The sequence below is a fragment of the Protopterus annectens genome, chromosome 7.part0, assembly GCF_019279795.1.
Source record: "Protopterus annectens isolate FY-2018-M chromosome 7.part0, PAN1.0, whole genome shotgun sequence".
In the NCBI taxonomy this organism is placed as follows: Eukaryota; Metazoa; Chordata; order Ceratodontiformes; family Protopteridae; genus Protopterus; species Protopterus annectens.
This window is the reverse complement of record NC_056739.1, coordinates 1,252,808,885-1,252,827,919: the sequence shown is the minus strand read 5'-3', so window position 1 is coordinate 1,252,827,919 and position 19,035 is coordinate 1,252,808,885. Positions and strand designations below refer to the sequence as shown.

General features: G+C 37.7%; 1 protein-coding gene across 2 annotated transcripts in view; it reads right to left on the bottom strand.

The window, feature by feature from the left end:
- Positions 1 to 19,035, bottom strand: part of MAP2K1 (mitogen-activated protein kinase kinase 1) — a 1,005,884-nt gene that overhangs the window by 245,198 nt on the left and 741,651 nt on the right. For both annotated transcript variants that reach the window (XM_044077867.1, XM_044077866.1), the window contains exon 8: positions 3,996 to 4,060. In XM_044077867.1, the coding sequence (XP_043933802.1) occupies positions 3,996 to 4,060 (65 nt within the window). The remainder of the gene's footprint in view (positions 1 to 3,995; positions 4,061 to 19,035) is intronic.

Below are 19,035 nucleotides of genomic sequence, written 5' to 3'. Positions count from 1 at the left end.
ATCAATGTGGTTTTGGGGAGAGGTGGTGAACATTTGACAACATTAACACAATGCTGATGATCCAGAGGGAAGCAAATTGTAAGAAAATGCCACTGTTGTTAGTGGATCTTGATGCAGAGAAAGCATTTGACAGAGTAAGCTGGGACTTTATGAGCAGGGCAATGGAAGCATTTGCATTCCCTCATAAAATTATAAGGTTGATTATTGGGGATCAGAGGTGAAAATTAAAGTGGGTGAGTCGTCTCTGATAACTTCTGCTTAAACAGAGGAACCAGGCAGGGGTGTCCTCTTTCTCCTTTGTTATCTGCATTATATTTAGAACCACTAGTAAAGAAAATAAGGGACTCAGAAATTCAGGGATATAATTGGTATGGCAGTCAAGAAAATCTGGCTCTATTTGCAGACAATATTATTTTATACTTAAAACCAGAAAAGGACATTACAGTGTTGTGGAACACTTTGAGACAGTTTCATATCTTTTCAGGATACAAAATTAATGGCAGCTAAAACAAAAGCAATAGCAGTAAATTATGTACCCACCCACAAATTTGTTCAGCAATATCCATATCTATGTGGACATGATAAAATGAAGTATTTAGGAGTATGGATTAAAATGATTCCACTGTGGCAGCTAAGGATATGTGAGAAGAGACCAAACAAAAGATAATACAAAAACTGAGAAATTGGAAGCCTTGTTACATGGATAGTAAGATACAAGCAGTTAAAATGATTTTAGTCCCCTTAGTCTTATATACAGGTCAGGCGTATGTTTTTCAACCAGAGACGAAGTTGTGAATGGCAATTAATAAACAGCTGAAGGACTTTTTCTGGGACAGGAAGACAGCAAGAGTCAAGTGGGTTAAGCTGATTCTTCCAATCGAACAAGGCAGACTGGGATTGCCCAATTTGAAAAGGTTTTTCAGTTAAGGTTCCTATGCATAGCACAAGCAGAAACCTATAATTCAAAGCGGAAAGGGATGATGATGAAATGGGGGGATCTCAAGAAACAAGGTGAGACTGGGATTCTGGATGCAGACCTTTAAGGAGAATAACAATAATCATACAGAATATTATATTTATAAAGTAGAAGAAAGTATTCTAAGATCTAAGCCAACACAGGAATGGAGAAAGGAGATTCTGCCAATAAGGATGACTGTAACAAGGGATACAGACAATAGGCAAGAGGGGGGGGGCTGGAATTTACTGGAGAAAAATGGCAAAAGAGCCAAGGTATTGGGAGCAAATAACTAAAGTGGGAAAGGTAATAGAATAGGAAGATGCCAAGAATTTATTTGGACTGCAGGTTAGAGACTGCCTTCCCTATCAAGGACTGATATCAGAGTACAGGCAAAGAGAAAGAAATGGGGGGGGGGGTCCTAAAAGAAAGACCAGCACTGGTCGAATTTTTAATAGCACAAAGAACAGAAACTGCTGTTAAAAAGGAATTATTAGGAGAGCATACAAAATACTGCATGATAACTATAAGAATCAGTCAGAGGAGGTTAGAACAAATTGGGAGGAGAGACTAGATAATTAATTCACAAAGAAACAAGGGGGAGGGGGGCTATATGTTTGTCTGCCAAATATGCAACAATATCCAGAAGACTTAGGATGTTTGCTTGGAAATGCTTACACAGATATTTTTATGCCCCAGGTAGACTCCAGAGAATTTTTCCTCAGGTAGACAGTGAATGTTGGAGGTGTGATGGGGAAGAAAGTGGTAATTGGGAACATATTTTCTTGGAGTGTAATGAGCTGGCAGACTTTAAAGATTCCCTGTAGACTACTCAGAGATACTGGGTAACCAAATTGGTTTAACTAGGGAAATCATTTTTCTGAGCTATAATACAGAATTGGAATTGCTTAGACATATAGTTAGGCCTTGCTGAGCATAATTATGGTGGCTGCCAATAAAGTAATTACTAGAAAACTGAAATCAAAGTCTAAACCAACTGTACTAGAAAAAGTAAATATAGTAACAGGAATAAACCAACTGGAATTGGGATCTTTAGAAAAGAGCAGGAGCAAATTACATAGAAAAAAATGGGAACTATGGGAACAATGCATACTGGGTAGGAATGAGGTTTAAAATAAGGCAGTATTTGAATCAACTATGTAATGTATGACTGACAATGATTGGGTACATTATAAGTGACATACAATGTTTGCAACTAAAATTCTCAGTACAGTGTGATGTAAAATACAGCTGGGACTGTCAGTATGGTTTATTTTCATTTACGTAACTGTATGATTATAATTGCCTGTCATAATTAATAATTTAATATTTTTTCTTGTTAAAAAACACCACATCAACTATAGTGGCCTTTTTTTATTGTTAGATCTGGTGGCCATGTGAGATGAGTTTCTTTTGCCTTATAGTGAGGCAGTAAGACATTCAAGCTGGTTATAGAACTGGCCACTCCAGTCCATTTTTATAACACAGAAAATTGTTGACTTATTTTGCACTAAGACTGAAAAGTAAGGTAAAACAGTTTAAATAGTGGCAGTATTGGACAAGGACATAAACTACTGCAATAAACAGCTTAAACTGTAAGCCTAACTATAACTGTATTAAATTCTACTTTGGATCTTTGTCACACTGGGAGTTAAAAGTAGCAATAAACTTGTGGTTAAGGTTATCTGGATCTGGTTTACTTACAGCAGCAGCAGCACCCCCCCCCCAGGTTTGTGTCCAAATCTATTTTCACAGTAAAAGGTATAATTGTTTTGTATGGATGAGGGGATGAAGGAGTCCTGCTTAAGCCATGTTTCAGTGACGGCAATTATGTTCAATTTGTGAACAGTAGTCCACAGTTCAAATTGAGCCTATTTACTAATAAGACTGCAAGCTTTGAGATAGCCAATGAATCACTTGCTGATGTGAGAATTACTTGAGAATGTCTGCTGGTTTGGTCCAGGATTAAAATTAAGGTTATCAGCTTGTAGCCAACTGATTGCAATAAAAATTAAAAGACATTTGTTGACAGCTGCATGTAACTGACATTGGTACAATCCTTCTGAGAGGTTTGACAGTGTAAAGACAGGCAGGTTTAGTAAGTGGGACAATGGATTTAGGCTAGTAATTCCAGCAGGAAAGGACAGTAACTTGAAATTATTCTGTGGGTTCATGACCTGGAATGAAGTAATGTGGAATGTCTGTAGTGCTTAGTGGAAATGGTAGCTTTATCAGCCTTCCTGCCCACTCCTAACACTGTCCGTACGTCTAACCTGCAGCTTAAATAAAAAAATATATAAAAAACTTCCCATAATACTGCCTCGATTCAGAAAAATTTGAGCTGAATGTGGCTGGCTTTGGAAGTACATTGGAAAAGGAAATTATGCTTACTTTCTTGGTGAACTGTGTGTTAATGTACTGTATTAGTGATATAATGACTTTCTGATGTGTAGGTTTCAATTTTGTTTGTTGACCAAGTGTTACATGATGACCAATCACTATATAACCGTGTATATATGTCATCTGTCGAATCAACATTATGTCAACGTGGCTAACATCAACACAGTAATGCAGACCGAATGACGCTGACATGTTTCTGTGCATGTGCCAGGTCACTCCTTAGAACATGGAAAGTACACGAGCAGTGTTTCTGCAGAAGGAGCAAACCCCTCTGCTCCACTCCATGTGGGGGACTGTGCTCCTTACACCCCTTGCTAATTATTCATACAATCTCTGACACCACACAATTCCTAGGGAAGAGGTATATTCTCCAACCCCAAGGGATTGTACGATCTCACACAATTATTGGCTAAAGTGTGTCTGCAAAACAGAGGTCAATTTAACATCAAATTGACTAAGGCAATATAATACACACACATATATATATATATATATATATATATTTTTTTTTGTACATACATACATACATACATACATGCATGCACAACCTGCAGATACAGGGCAACCATCACAGATTTATTCCCCCCTCCATTCTTATTTGGTATTGTCATTCACTGCACCACATAACACTATGTCTTACCTCATTTACAATGTAATCCAGTAGCTCAAATATGGCCATTGAGGGCCTGTTGTCTAGACCATAAGCTATAAATTAAAAAAAAATTCACATTAATACACGAGTTTCTGTCGAGTCTACAGACATAAAACAAACTTAGCACAACAGCAACAACTATTTTATTAGAGATGATGCACCTGTCAGGAAAGATTTTATTTTGTGTATGCGTTACTTATTTTATTTTCTGAATTTGTTAACAGAGTATGTAGGCTGGTCTGAAGACTCTTGTTAGAGATGACCCAGACCAGAAGAAAAATACATGCAGTTTCAATAGACAAAAAGTCTGGGTACACAAGTATACGTGCCTAAATTCATAAGTACATTACAGTGTTTAGCTGTAGGCAAGTTTATGCACAACAGTACACATTATGGAATTCCAGGCACAGAATGAATTTGAATGACTTCCAACAGACAGCAAGCACACATACTAACTGGTACCACATAGTTCAAAAACTGACAGATTGATTATATACAAAATATATACAACATTTGCAACACTCAGAACATTAGTATCAATGGAAATGTTCATCTGTAAGGGTGATTTAAGCAGTATTCCAAGGTCTACATGCTGTTTGGTCTTGTGTTTGCTAACCAGTAAGCCTCTCCCAATCTGACTCAAGCCTGCTTGTTGGCCTCTACTGGCTTTATAGCAGAGAGCCAAGAGATGCAGCAGTTTGAATCCTTGCAGCATCTTATCAATGAGGGTGTATAAAGTCAGCACTAAGTCTTCCTCTGGGGACAGGAATGCGCACCCACTAAGAAGGCTACTGCACATATGCTGTGCTGGCCTAATGTTTGTCCCAGGGCCATCCCTTATATCGTCACCCTCACCTCAGAGGAACTGTAGCATTAGATGGCCTCAGTCCACTTAACCCCATGGATATGCATACCCATCTTCCCTATAAAAGCTCCATCAGCTAATCAAACTAAAGTCACTTGGACTGTACCCATCTATGTCATCAGAGAAGGTCTAGGATAGGGGAAAGGGAGTCTAACAGAAAATTAGCCATTATTATGAAAGCACTGGTATGCAAAGATCTCCAAAGATGAGAAATTAAGTTCTGACAAAGCTACAGTTATCTTCATTAATGACACACTGTTCATAGATGGTTCTACAAAGCAGGTGCCCTGCTTAATTAAAACTTTCCTCTCATATTGCTAGAACAAAGGAAGGATGGTCTAAGACGAGGATTGACAGTTCTATCAGCGTTGGAGCTCTGACTATACATGAAAGTTTTTACTGAAAGATGGTGAGATACTGGAGGACTGTAGTCTGAATAAGGGTGAGAGAAGACAGGAAAACAGAAGCTCTGCCACAGAGTGGCAGCTGGTTGACCTTTTTCAGTTATACAACGGTGCTCAAACCTGTGATCCAAGGTGATAAATCTATGCATTCTGTTCATAGTGACTTGAGCAGTTTAAGTATTCTGATTAGAATTCAGTGCTAAAGTGGGCAGAGAATACTCCAGCTTTGGTATGAGAATATTAATGGCCACAGCTCTACGTGACAAAGTGGTCAATAAGATGGAGACTGTAAAAAATGCCTTTAGATGAGCCAGGAATAAGTCTTCTTTTTTCTGTAAGCAATCTAAAAAATAATGAGGAGTCAAGCCATTAGGGTGCTGTACCAGGCAATTAACTATTTGTAGTTTATGAGAGGTTCCAAGTATCATGACGGCCATCTTTGAAATACTGACGGTTAGCTCTGACTACCTATCCAAATGCCACAGCTCAATAAAATCAGCCTGCAGATTAACAATGAGTGGATTCGCCCCTAAAGATTAGCATAACATCAGTGCAAAGGATCACATTGAAGAGGTAAGAATGAGAAACAGTTGTTAATAAAGATTATGGTGCCAGGTACTGACCTCATGAAGTACTCCTGTTTTGAATGTTCCTGCAGTTGAAAGGCTGCCACTTGTCATAACACTGACAGTTATGTTAGGTAGCTGTTGAACCAGGAAGGGGGTCCTGAGCCAAAACCAATGCGTTCAAGTTTTGAGATAAACAGAGGGTAGTCAGCTATTTCAGAAACTCTGGTTACTGACGGGCCTCCATAAATAACAATCTATGTACAATGTAAGAGGACACTGAAGCAGTATTAAATTACATATTCTGTACACTGCATGAATACCACATTTTGTAACGTGAAAGACAGTTGCTTGCTCTAAACAAAGAAAACATATGTAAAATATAATGAGTTAAAAAAAAACACAAACATGTTTTTTCTTTTCAATTAATGTATGTGTGCCTAAGTTTGAAATAATTCAATAAAGATGTTTAAAAAAAGGATTCTTGTAAACTGCATTCTATCCAAGCCTAGGAGAAACTATACAATGATAAAGCTCACTTTTCCACTAGTGCATGACAACAATTGTTTGAGAATAAGAAATACTGTAACATACTTGGTCCAAGTTCATAAAAACAAAATCCTTTCTACCATACAGAAACAACTTGGTGAACTAGAATTTTAATTCCCACCAGCAAACCTAACCTGCAACAGCAGCCACTCAAGCTTTCTGTCACACCTGCCCCCAGGTAAGTGCAGAATGTTCGTAAGGGGCAGACTCAGACAATAACTTGCAGCTATGATCTTTCCTGATAGATTGTGATTTGATTACATAAATTCATGGAGTCACCCACTACATGAATGCACTGCAGTTCCTGTTATGTACCTCCATTTTGTCAGGTACTTGATATAGCTTTGTTTGTTTGACACATATACAACTATTTCAAATCGTAACTGCACAATGTAGGTTGCACACAGCTCAATTTGAGTCAGGTTAGGAGTGTAACACCTATCAAATATGGTTTACAGAAGTTCATTCCAGTTCATTTGGAATGTTTTATGTACTGTTTTTGTGACATTTTCTAGTGACACCAAGCACACTGCAGTACGATGGCTAGATAGGCTAGTTTCATGAAAAGCGGGATTTGGCCTATAAGCAAACATGTTCTATTAAGAGTTGAGTACAGTCCAAAGAATCAGCTCACAGCATGGTATATGTTTTAAATAGCTAAGGTTAATTATCTAGATCTGCATATAGAAATGGCTCTGAATGATACTGGGTGTTAACTAACTTGCTCAGCTGCTTTGTCACATTCACTATTTGTGGCAGTCGCACAATTTTCTTCATGTGTATTTTTTTTTTGCCCCACTCCCCCAGCCACTACCTGGACTGTATAAGATTATTGGATTTGACTATGTCAAAGTGTACCCTGTAATACCTCAGTCACTTCTGTCTCAATGTTTGAGAATGGATACATATAAAGCAATAAAAATTCACACTGTAGGCTGAATCAAACCCCTATCCTACAAGTTTAACTAGAAGAAGGTCACTACAGATTCTACATTAATCCCTCTTTCTTTCTATGTTGTCTTATCATCATCTGCATTAACATCCTCAAAGAGAAATATTTCATTATTTGTGTCTCTACTCCAAACTGCTGATTAAGACCATTAAAGATTTATTTAGCAATGTTCTTGTGTACTAAATGTTACTCTGTGACTTCCTGTATATTACAATGCCCACTGTAGTCTGTACCGACTTCTAGTTTTATAACTCTGTTTTCCCAAACAAATCTCCTAAGATGCTAGTAGTTTATATATGTACTGCACAGTCAAGGTTAACCTGTTTTTCTTGAAGGATGACTCTGAACATAAGCCGAATGTTGTCCTGTTTGTTTCCCTACTAAGCTCCTCTTTCTAAGTTGTGATTTTTGTCCTTGCTTTCCCACAATACTTCAGAAATATAAATAAACAAATAAATAAAGCCCTGAACAATAACTGAGCCCTGCTGAAGCTGGAAAGTCTTTATTAAAAGAGTCCTCAGAGTCAACTGTAACCACCAAACACCAGGCAGAAGAAATGAATGGCTTCTTGGGTGCAAGCTGGTTATAAACCAATTCTGGACACTCAACCAGGGTATGAGCAGCACTGACACTACTGGACACAGCTTCCAAATGTAATTGCCTGTAGTGTACCTCTCTTGGGCATATAGTCACCAGTCAAAATGGACAACAAGCATTAGTCAGACAGAAAATGGTGATACACAATGCCTACAAGACCATTTTACGGATGGATGTACCGCCAGGAGATTGTAAATTACTTCTGCCCTCCTGCCCACCTTTGCCTTCTCACTTTGCTCAGGCACCAGTCTGGAGTCAAGCAAGACTTGCTCATGCTGTTCTCTCCTTGGAGCATTCTAAACTGGACTGACGGCAAAGAAGTTCTTAGTTTGGACGTCTGTGTGTTACCTTTATACTCTACGCCATGTGTGTGATATATGTCTATAAGTACTAAAAGGCTTTGGTATACCGTCTGGGCATTGAGCTATCCTTGGCAGGAGATCCCCAACGCAAGTAATTCTGCAACAGTGATGTGGAATGACATCTATAATACATTACTGAGGTCAGGCATATCAACGCACAACTTCATGACCAGAAAAAAACATCACTAAAACTTCCTGCAACAGTAATTAATTAACATAACTAAATCTGCAGCATTTTTGCAAAGAAACTGTGCCTTTGGTACCCCCTGATGAGGGGATTCACACTCCTGATCTTTAAATACACTAATTTCAAAGAAACAAAACCCAAATAAACTTAATTTCTTTTTTTTTTCTAAATTTTTAGCTTTAGTGGTAGTATATTTAGAGATTACTAGTGGGAAGACAGCAACCCCCACATCGGCAGTCCACCTCTTCTGCAAAAGAAAATCATAATCACAACTGCAACTACGGTCTCTAAATCATACTGCAGTAATATAACAATGTTTTGCATAGGTCTGCCACAGACTATGCCCAGATAACTCTGTGTTTACATATTCCTCTCTACTTCTTACTATCCCTCATGACTAATCTCTTCTAATTACATATTCCTCTCTTACCTCACCTTCAAGTTCTCTTCCTACACAAATGCCTACACCACCAGTTACCTTCCTAACATCAACACTACTACTACTTTGGAACTTATAAACTGTCATTAATATCAAATCTTAAAACTACTTTTGATAGCTACTGACTGATTCATAATACATTTTTATCTCATTGTAAGATGCATTTACTATGTAAGATGTGTTTATTCTGTATGCATGTCTGTAAGTATCTAGCTTAACAATGATGTACTGTATAAATAGTTCTTTTCTGCTTGTTATGGAGATTTTTAATCTAAGCCTGCACTGAAAAGGGGTCTTGCATGGCCCATTCGGACAATCCCAAGAAACAAATACAATAAATAAATAAATACACTTACAGTGAGTAAATCAAAAAGGAAAAGAAAAACATATTAGTCTCAACCAAGAGGTGTTAACATGGTTCTTCTCTTTGACTTTAGTAGTACTTTCTAGATTAGTGAAAGAAGGAAGGAAGGCCTACAGTAAGGGTAGACCCATGAAAGGAAGAAGTGTCCAAATTCCACATTGCCTAATGAAAAATAAGGAAGCAAAGTTTTGGAGATGGCTGTTGAGATTTACAGTAAAGGGAATCAATTCTGCAAGACTCCCTTATAAGCCCACTGTCCTGAAAAATATGTTAAACCAGTTTTCATGTAAGAGATAAAGTTATTTACCTGCTCAAAGAATCCACCAACTGGTTTTTGTACATCTAAAGATGTACTGTTGAAACTAAAGATTGTGTCTTATTGTCTAGTATATTACTTCTAATTCTCAGTAAGTCTTTGCAAAGATGATAAGCTTTTTCAGGTCAATGTGAAATTACTTTAATTATAGAGACCAGCTGTCAAGCTGCTGAAGCAGCCTTGCAAATTATGTTTTAAAGAGTGTGTTATCAAATGTATACTTTAAGAAGGCAGAGGTGACACCCCTACTGCAAGCCTGTTTAGATATGTACACCACAAGAATTCTTCCTTTAATGTATTGAGAAGTACTGAGAAGAAATCAATATCTGCACAATCAGTAGACTGATACCCTGAAGTTGTTCTCATGTAGTACTGCATAAGGAACCAGGCAAATGTAGATAAGATGCATCACATAGCTTTTAGAAATCATTTTGCTGTTATGGCCTCTTTCTGGAAAAAGATCTGTTAGTATACACTGAATCTCCACTATCTTTTTTAATATCTTTACTGAATTATTACTTATGATGTAGGCAAACTTACATTTATATAAAAGCAATCAAACCAGATTAACAAGTTCACAACTACAAACATTATAATTTACGTCTATAGTTATATATCATATAAGCTAAGCAACATTGCAAAAAATATTCAATTCCTGCCTTCTGTTAAACCTCATTCCTCCTCTAAAACATTTTTCTGCATGTACTGTTCTTACAACTTTCATTTTTTTCTATGTACTTTACTTCTACCCTTTTTCTAAATATCCAACTTCCTGTTCTTTTATCTCTTGTTACAATACTCACTACTTCAATTATAGCTGGTTTAGATTTTGATTTCCACTTTCTAATAATTGCTTTTTGGCAAACCCCAGAATTAAAATTAACAAGGTCTTACGATGTCTAGGCAATTCATATCCTGTATCCCAGCTCAAAAAATTATTTTCTTAGTTACACTCATTTGTTGCCCAGTAAAAATTCCATACAAAATATTCTGTCAGAAATAAAGTCTGACAACTCATTACACCCCCAAAACATATGTTCCCAGTTACCCCTTTTTTCTCCATCACACCTCCAACATTTGCCAGCTACCCAAGGATAAATTTTGTGGAGTCTGTTTGGGATATAAATGCATCTATGTAAACACTTCCAGGCAAAAATCCTAAATCTTCTACAATATGTTACACATTTGAGAGCCATACATGTCCTCCCATTGTTTCTTTGTGAATTGTAAAATTAATCTCACTTTCCAATTTTTTCTGACCTCTTCTTATTGATTCCTATAATTATCATGCATATTAAATATGCTCTACTAATTATCTCTTTTTTTAACAGCAGTTTATCTTCTAGATTCAATTAAAAACTCTACCAGTGCAGGTCTTTAATTTAGTATCCCCTATCTCGTTTCTCTTTGTTGATACTCTGATATCAATCCCTGATAAGGAAGGCAATCACTAGCCTGCAATCCAAATGTCTTCCTGGCCTCTTCATTCTATTACCTTTCCTTCTCTAATTATTTGTTCCCAATACCTTGGTTCCTTTGCCATCTTCCTCCAGTAAATTCCAGCCCCCTCTTGTCTAATGTCTGTACCCATAATTGCTCTAATTGCAGTCAAACCTATTGGCAGAATCTCTTTTCCATTCCTGTGTTTGCTTAGTTCTTAGCATACTTTCTCAACTTTCTAAATAAACTATTCTGTGTAACTGATATTATTCTCCTTAAGGATCTGCATCCAAAATCCCATTCTTTCCTTATTTCTTGAATTACCCCATTTCATTATCATCTCTTTCCACTTTGAATTGCAGCTTTCTGCTTGTATTATGTATACGGGCCTTAACAGTGTAATCCTAATCTTCCTTGTTCTATTGGTAGGATCAACTTATCCCAACTGACCCTTGCTTTCTTCCTTTCCCAAATAAAATCCTTCAATTCTTTATTAATTATGATCCACAACTTTGCCTCTGGTTGATAAAAATATTCCTGACCTGGTATAAAACGAAAGGAACTAAAAATATTTTTACTATCTGCATCTTGGTATGCAAATCCAAATCTATTTTCTCTGTTTTTGTTTTGTCTTTTGTTTAGTCTCTTCCCATATATCCTTAGCCGCCATAACAGAATACTTTTAATCCATACTCATAAGTACTTCATTTTATCATGCCCCCATAAATATATGTATGTATTCTTGAACCAGTTCATATGTGGGTACACAGTTTACAGCTATAGCCTTTGTTTTATTTTCATTAATTTTATATTCTCCCCAAAAAACCTGGAACAGTCTCAGAATATTCAGAGATGTCCTTTTCTGATTCCATCAGGTGCTAAATAATATCATCCACAAATAATGCCACCTTTTTTAAACACCATACCAAGTATTTCCTTATTTTCTTTGCAAATGATTTTAAATATAATGCAAACATCAAAGGTGAAAGAGGACACCCCCTGACTGATTCCTCATTTCGGACACAACTTATCAGAGAGGAACCCTTCTGTTTTTATTTTTGCCTCTGCTCTCTCATATATCCTTCTAATTAACCTTATTGTTGTATCAGGAAATGCAAATGCTTCCATTGCCCTACTCATAAAATCCCAGCTTACTTTACTGAATGCTTTCTCTGCATCAAGACCCACCAATATTTTTATTTTCTTACATTCTGCTTCCCTCTGGATCATCATTGTTCTATTAATACTATCAAATATTTGCCTTCCCTCCACAAAACACAGGCTCCCTAAGTTTAGCAACATCCCTTTCTACTTTCCGTTGTCTAAGTCATTGGTGCAAAAAGTTTCTGTGCTCTGGAGTTAATATGTAAAAACAGTTGTTTAACGGCAGTCTTTCTAAATTCATGCATATTATCCAGGTATTCCCTTATTTTCTCTTTAGTGCTCTGCATCTTCTTATTCTGTGAGATTCCTCTTACTTTGTAATACTTTAATTTTTGTCATTCCCTCTAAATAATTCTTATTACTTCTTAACCAGATCTCTTTTTCTTTTATTTCCACCCTGTTTTTAAACTCCACTTTCATTTTATCCCACTCGCAAGCTAGAACCTCTGGAGTACTTTCAATCTTCCCTAACAACTCCAGATATTTCCACTGTCAATTCCATAAATTCCTCTTTGTTTAACAGGCAAGTGGGGAAGTGCCATTACCCTGCATTTTTATCTTGGTAATTACTGGCGCATGATCAGAGATAGTTACTGGAAGTATTTCAAAGTTCTCAATTAAATGATCGTGTTCCTGTGAAACATAATTTCTGTCAAGTCTAGTACAATTACTGTATCTTTGAGAATAATATGTAAATTTGCTCTGAGTGCCTGTTATTGAATTCACATCTTTCATACCAAACATTTTCATAAATTTCTTCAGAAATCTATCCTCTTTTGGTGTATTTTCCCTCCTAGACCCTCCAGAATACATCCTCTTTGTTGCAAATCAAATTCCAGTCTCCAACTAGATTTAATATTCCCTATGGAGCTGATTATTTCTCCCAATTTTTTAAGCTCCAAAATAGCAGTCTTAGATGGAATATAAATGTTAGCGTAATCCTTAACCCTTGCCAGTGGCTTGTTACTACTACAAAGTTTCCATTATTATATTTTTTCCTCTTTAATCATAAATAATAAAAGAGGCTTGGCTTCATTCCATTATTAATTGGAAGGATAGTCTAAGTTATCTATGGGCAGAGGAAAGAGGCATTGACTAATGCTTAAGAAAGGATTGGCTGTTAATTGTTCTTAAGTGAGAGTGATTGGCTTAGTAAAAACAGGATCTGAAGAAGGCTATGTCCGAAAGCACTTATCTCATTTCATTTGCCTGTGTGCCTTGGAGGTTTTTATCTACAGAATTTTGCTTTTGCCATATCTTTTAACCTTTTAAATCTTTATTAAAGAAGTTTTATTCAGCTTGTGGTGGTAAACTCGCATTTCATTACATTGTGGTTCTGCTTTTATTTTGGGCAACCTTCAACAACACGCAGGTCTGTTTTTTCTTCTACTTACAGAACTAGGTATAAATCCTTTTTAAAACATACACACTGGATAGCTAGTTGGCTCACTGACAGCACCCAGGAGATTAGAATCATAAAGCCATCTCCACAAAGATGTCATTCACCAGTTGTCTCTCCCACGGCTCTGTGCTAGGCCCACTCCTCTTTGGCATCTATTTCTTGGATGTCAAAGCCAATGTGAAAGGTCTCTGGCTAACCAAGTTCGCAGATGATTACAAACTGGGAGCAGCAGCTGAATCCCCCCAGGAACAGACTACCCTTCAGGAAGGTCTAACACAAATAAATGCTTGGTGCCAAAGTAATGGCTTAAAACTCAATATCAAGAAATGCATTACAATACCTTTTAGGAAGTCTGCCACCCTAGTTAACTCTGTCATCAATAAAAGACCCGTAAAAGTTGATTCACTAGTCAGGGATCTGGGACCTCATGTAGATAGTAACCTAGTTTTCAACAGCATGTGTCCAATGAAGCAAGAAAATCTTTCCGGGTTGATCAACTTATAAGCAAGGGCATGGCATCTAGATCCAGAGAGGTGGCCATATCACTGTACTTGGCCTTCATCAGACACACCATAGAGTATAATGCCCTTTTACTACGTACCTTATCACACACATAGAGTAACTGGAATGTCCACAAGGGTTACTTACAAAAAGAATACAGGGATTTATCACAACATTCTATGCTGATCACCTCAAAACCCAGTCTCCTTATTTGGTATCATACAGACTTCTGAGAGGTGATCTTTGCCTGTTATACAAGGCATCACTGGACCCTGTTTCAGTTAACCTTCTGCACATTTGCAAAACAAACAGCATCAGAACTACTAGATTAAAAAGACTTAAATTTTGCTTGTGACATAAACAGGGCATGTTGGAGAAGCAGCTGTGTCTCTCAGAGAATTCCCATACTCTGGAACAAGCCCCCCCATCTATGTGAAGCAGAGTTCCTCCTTAACCCTATTTAAAAGCAACAAGGACCAATGGATAGGTAACTTGAAATTCACCCCTGGTCTGGCAACTATGATTCTAATGGACAGAGGCAGTCAGCAAATCATCCCCCAATATAAATCAAATGTGTGGGTCACATTTGGGTTGCATGGCTAGGCTTACAAGGGCCCTGGTGGTTGTTAGCCTACTATACACATATGAACCTAAAAACACTGTAGAATCTTGATTCCTGTTTATCAACAGATGCTTTATATATCTTATCAGTGCTTTTAGCTGTTGCTGGTTGTGCATCACGACATCACAAAAAGCTTAATAATGCTGCGGAGATGGCCATCCATTTTGATTTTGGCAGCCTCATTATTTTTCTTTTATCTTCTACTTGGAAATAAGGAATCCTTTAAAAGCCAGTTAAACAATGTACCATACAGTCTGTAATGTGTACAAATGATACATCTCAGGGAGGGGGTGAATATGAATATTATGATGAATTATCCTCATTTTCAAAATGTATAAAGGGATATTTATTTGGGTTAACTAAAACTTATCTTAATTATCAGCAGAAAACGTTTAGAAGAAAAAGGGTGAAGGGCTAATTTTGAGTTCTATTATTCTTCAGGGAGCTTTGTTGATACTGACAGACTGCAAATCCGTGTATTCAATTTACATGCTGACATCAGTCCATAGAAAGGACAGAAGTATGTCATAGTATAATCCAGGAAGCTACAGGGCAACATCTAACTCCTTAATTGCACAGCATTTTTGAAAGGTCTGTTCCCAAAATACTGGCTGTTTCTGGATATTACTGTTGTCTCTTATCTCACCAGATCGAAAATGATTCTATATTCTTGCATGAAACTTTCGGGGAACGTTACTGTCACAACTGTCTATAAAACATCCATACACTAGGGTCCAACCTTCAAAGGTGAAAGAGCAAATGCACTCTGAACCTTAACAAAAAAAATCCACCCCGGGATTCAAAATCATGCCTTCCATTGCAGTGCAGAGGCTAGACAGCACAAATGCTGAGAGGTACAATGTGGCTCAAAAGTAATTAACAACTGACAAGGAATTTTGCTGCTCAAGCACAAATGAATCAAGAAACACACATGCAGAAATGGCAGGGCCAGTGATGATAGATTTGTTTTTTAAATTGCAACTAGGTATTTCATTAACACCACTATCGAGCATTTAGTATCCGCATGACTATGACTGTGCACATATGCTACTTTGCAGTTCTATAAGACAGGCTAGAAGTCACAGTTAATGGCTGCCAGCAATGTTTATGTATACTTTTGTTTACAGAACTGGGGAGAAATGCAGTACAGGAATGTCAGTGATGGGGAGACAACAAATAGAGAAACATACACAAGGACACAGGGATGGGAAGGTAAGAGTGGGAATAAGAAGGAGGAATAATATACTTTTTTTTTTGTGCAACAGGTGCCCTTTTTTGTAAAAAGGGTAGATGGAGAGGAATGAAAGGGGAATGCAGGGGACAGAAAGAGGGTTGACATATGGAAGCAGGCTTAAACAAAAAACAAAAAATGTAGTCAAAGACCAACATGGCAGGTGGTGACACAAAGTGGGTGGTTGGCAATGAATATACCGATAGAAAGACAAAGGAAAATAAGTGGTTATGGGGATAACAGGACAACAAAGAGGGGAAGGAGGTCACATACAAGGAAGAAGAACATTGGGATGGGGTACTGAGTGGGTACCCCACTCCTGACACATCACTGCTTAGACTAGACCCAGGAAAAGGCCAGTCAACAATGTGACTGCCCTCCCCACTGGACCCTGCCTCATACTGTAGAGATAGCAATGCCAGGCAGTGGTGTGACTCTAAGTTGCACAATGACCCTCTTTATCTAGCCAAAGCAGGCTTCAAGCCACTAGTCCACTAACTCTCCTGCCATCTCCACCAACTCTCAATGACAAATAGGGAAGAGCACTCTCCTTGGAGAGTGAGAGATAGAGATCACCAGGAGGTCACTGAATGGGCAGGCAGGTCTGGAGACAGGTGGTATGCTGTTGGGAGAAGGATGGGGCCGATACTGGGGTGGAGACAGGTGCTGCACCACTGACATAGCTGTGGCAAATGCAGCAGGAACTATTAAAATAAATGAACAGAAATAAAACACAGACACGTTAAGAATGCTGGAAGCCTCAGAATGTATGCATAAAAAAGCCATGTTGCACAATTCATAAAACAGCAGTTATTTTCTGAGATGCTAAAAAAATGACAGACAGCTGAACTGACAAGAAGAAAAAATACAGGCACTGAGAGATTTCTGTAACAGCTGGTGCAATATTACTATGGAAGTATTATAAAACTGGAAGATGAGAGTACAGACATGCATAGTAGGAACTCAATGCACTTGGAAGCAAAATGTCCATCTGACAAATGCAGATGAGACTCCTTTAGGCTCGTTAGCACAAACGAGCTACTAGAAGCAGGAGCACTTGCACAGCCAAACAACTCGGAGCAAAGCAATATTTGAATATGTAATCCTTGAATAAGTGTAGCAGATCCAGTACTCTCACCATTACTAAGGGAAGAGGCTTAAAAAGTCTGAAGAAAATGGAGGCAGGACATGTCAGATACCAATGGCGTGAGCACCTCCGAGTAGTCATTCCAGAAGTCTCAACCACAGCAGTGTAGGGCGGTCAGTGGGACTCTCCTAGTCTGGATTCTCTGAACCTCGGATACTATGAGTCATCTGTGACATCCTCATTTTCTTTTGTTCTTTTCCCTTTTTCTGGTGAGCTTCTTTTTTGAAGGTAGGCTCCTGCAGGCCTTGGGTGATGCTACTATGACCCTGAACCAAGCCACTACACTTTATTCTCAATGCCACAGCTACTGTCAGCAAATGGCTCTGGTACATGTTACTAGTGAGAGGAGCTTACTGTGGAATTCTGACTGGCATAGCACCTTAAACGTGCACTGGCATACTTCAGAATAATACTCTCACCACCTGGGATATTTCATTATGAAAATAATGCCCATCTAGCCTGCCAACATACCAAAACAGTTATTCCCATAATATATTTCCAGGTTGTTTTTAATATCTAAACTAGTGCTCGCTTTAATGTAATTTGGTAGTCTTTTCCATGCATCAGCTACTCTCTCGGATAACCAATCAGTAAACCTCTCACTCCTAAATAATCTTCCACATAGACTGACCATTCTCTTCTACTTTTTGATAACTTCAAACATTCCCAGAGGTAGCTGTCTATAAATGCCCTACATACCTGAATAAGGTATAAATGTCTACATGAGACATTTTAGTCTTTCATAATAACTTAAATTTTCATGTTCATGGATTCCCCATGGTATACTTCTGCTGTACTGTGTCAAATTTCTCAAGCTTGTTTTCTTCCATACTTTTACACCATATTCAATATTCACCTTTTAAGCTATGTCTCCCAAATCTCATACTCTTAGTTTTTGCTATATTAATCAGCATATTATTCTCCTGTGCCCAAATGGTCAATTTAGTCAAGTTCTTTTGCAGGCATGCCATGTCTATAACATATAAAATCAGTTTGCTCATTTTCAAGTCATCCGCATACAGACTGTAAAACACCTCAGATGAAAAAGACAGATCTGAAGGATGCAACCTAAACAGGTATGGACCTGGGACAGAACCCTGTGGGACACTCTGTCTGTAACCTAGAATTTCACCTGTTCAATTACTGTATCATACTTGCCAGGTCCTATACAAGTCATGGCAACTATCCATTTTATCAACAGTACACAAATACCTACTTGTTCTTATGTATTGAACAGTGTGTTATATCTGACTCTATCAAATGCTTTTGCAATTTTTCATTTATAGCTATTACATTGTTATAGAACATCATGTTATAGGTGGATATAGATTTACTTTCAACATATGCATGCTGATATATATCTTTCCAAGTCTGACAATAACCTCCTCTTTTATTTTTCTACAACACGAAATTAAACTTATGGGTCTGTATAAATCTGGGTTTGTCTTACTACCCCCCTTCCCTTAAAGACAGATTTAAAAAGTGTGCGTCTCCAATCTTGAGGAATCTTCCCATATTTAAATGACCTAGTGAATAACAGATATAAAGGTACTGTAAGTTCACGTTGAAGTGTTCTTAGGTCAATATTACTAATTCCTTCTCCTGTCTGTGCATTGTTTGGGTCCAGCCTGTGTAGTTTTTTTCAATGCAATCTTATTTCAGTATCTGAAATTACCTGGATTTTACTAAGATGTTGTTTGATTTTTTTTTTTGCATTCAAATAATTTCTCTTTCAAAACTTTCCACATTCCTTTTGCAGTTGTTCCACTGAAAGCATCACTTTAATTAGTTTTACATAATGTGGTGGTGGTGCTGCGGTAGCGTTGTCGCCTCACAGTTAGATGTTGCCCGTTCGATTCTCAGTTAGAGCGTCTTCTGTGTAGCGACATGCATGAATGGGTGTTCCTTCGTTGAAGGCTG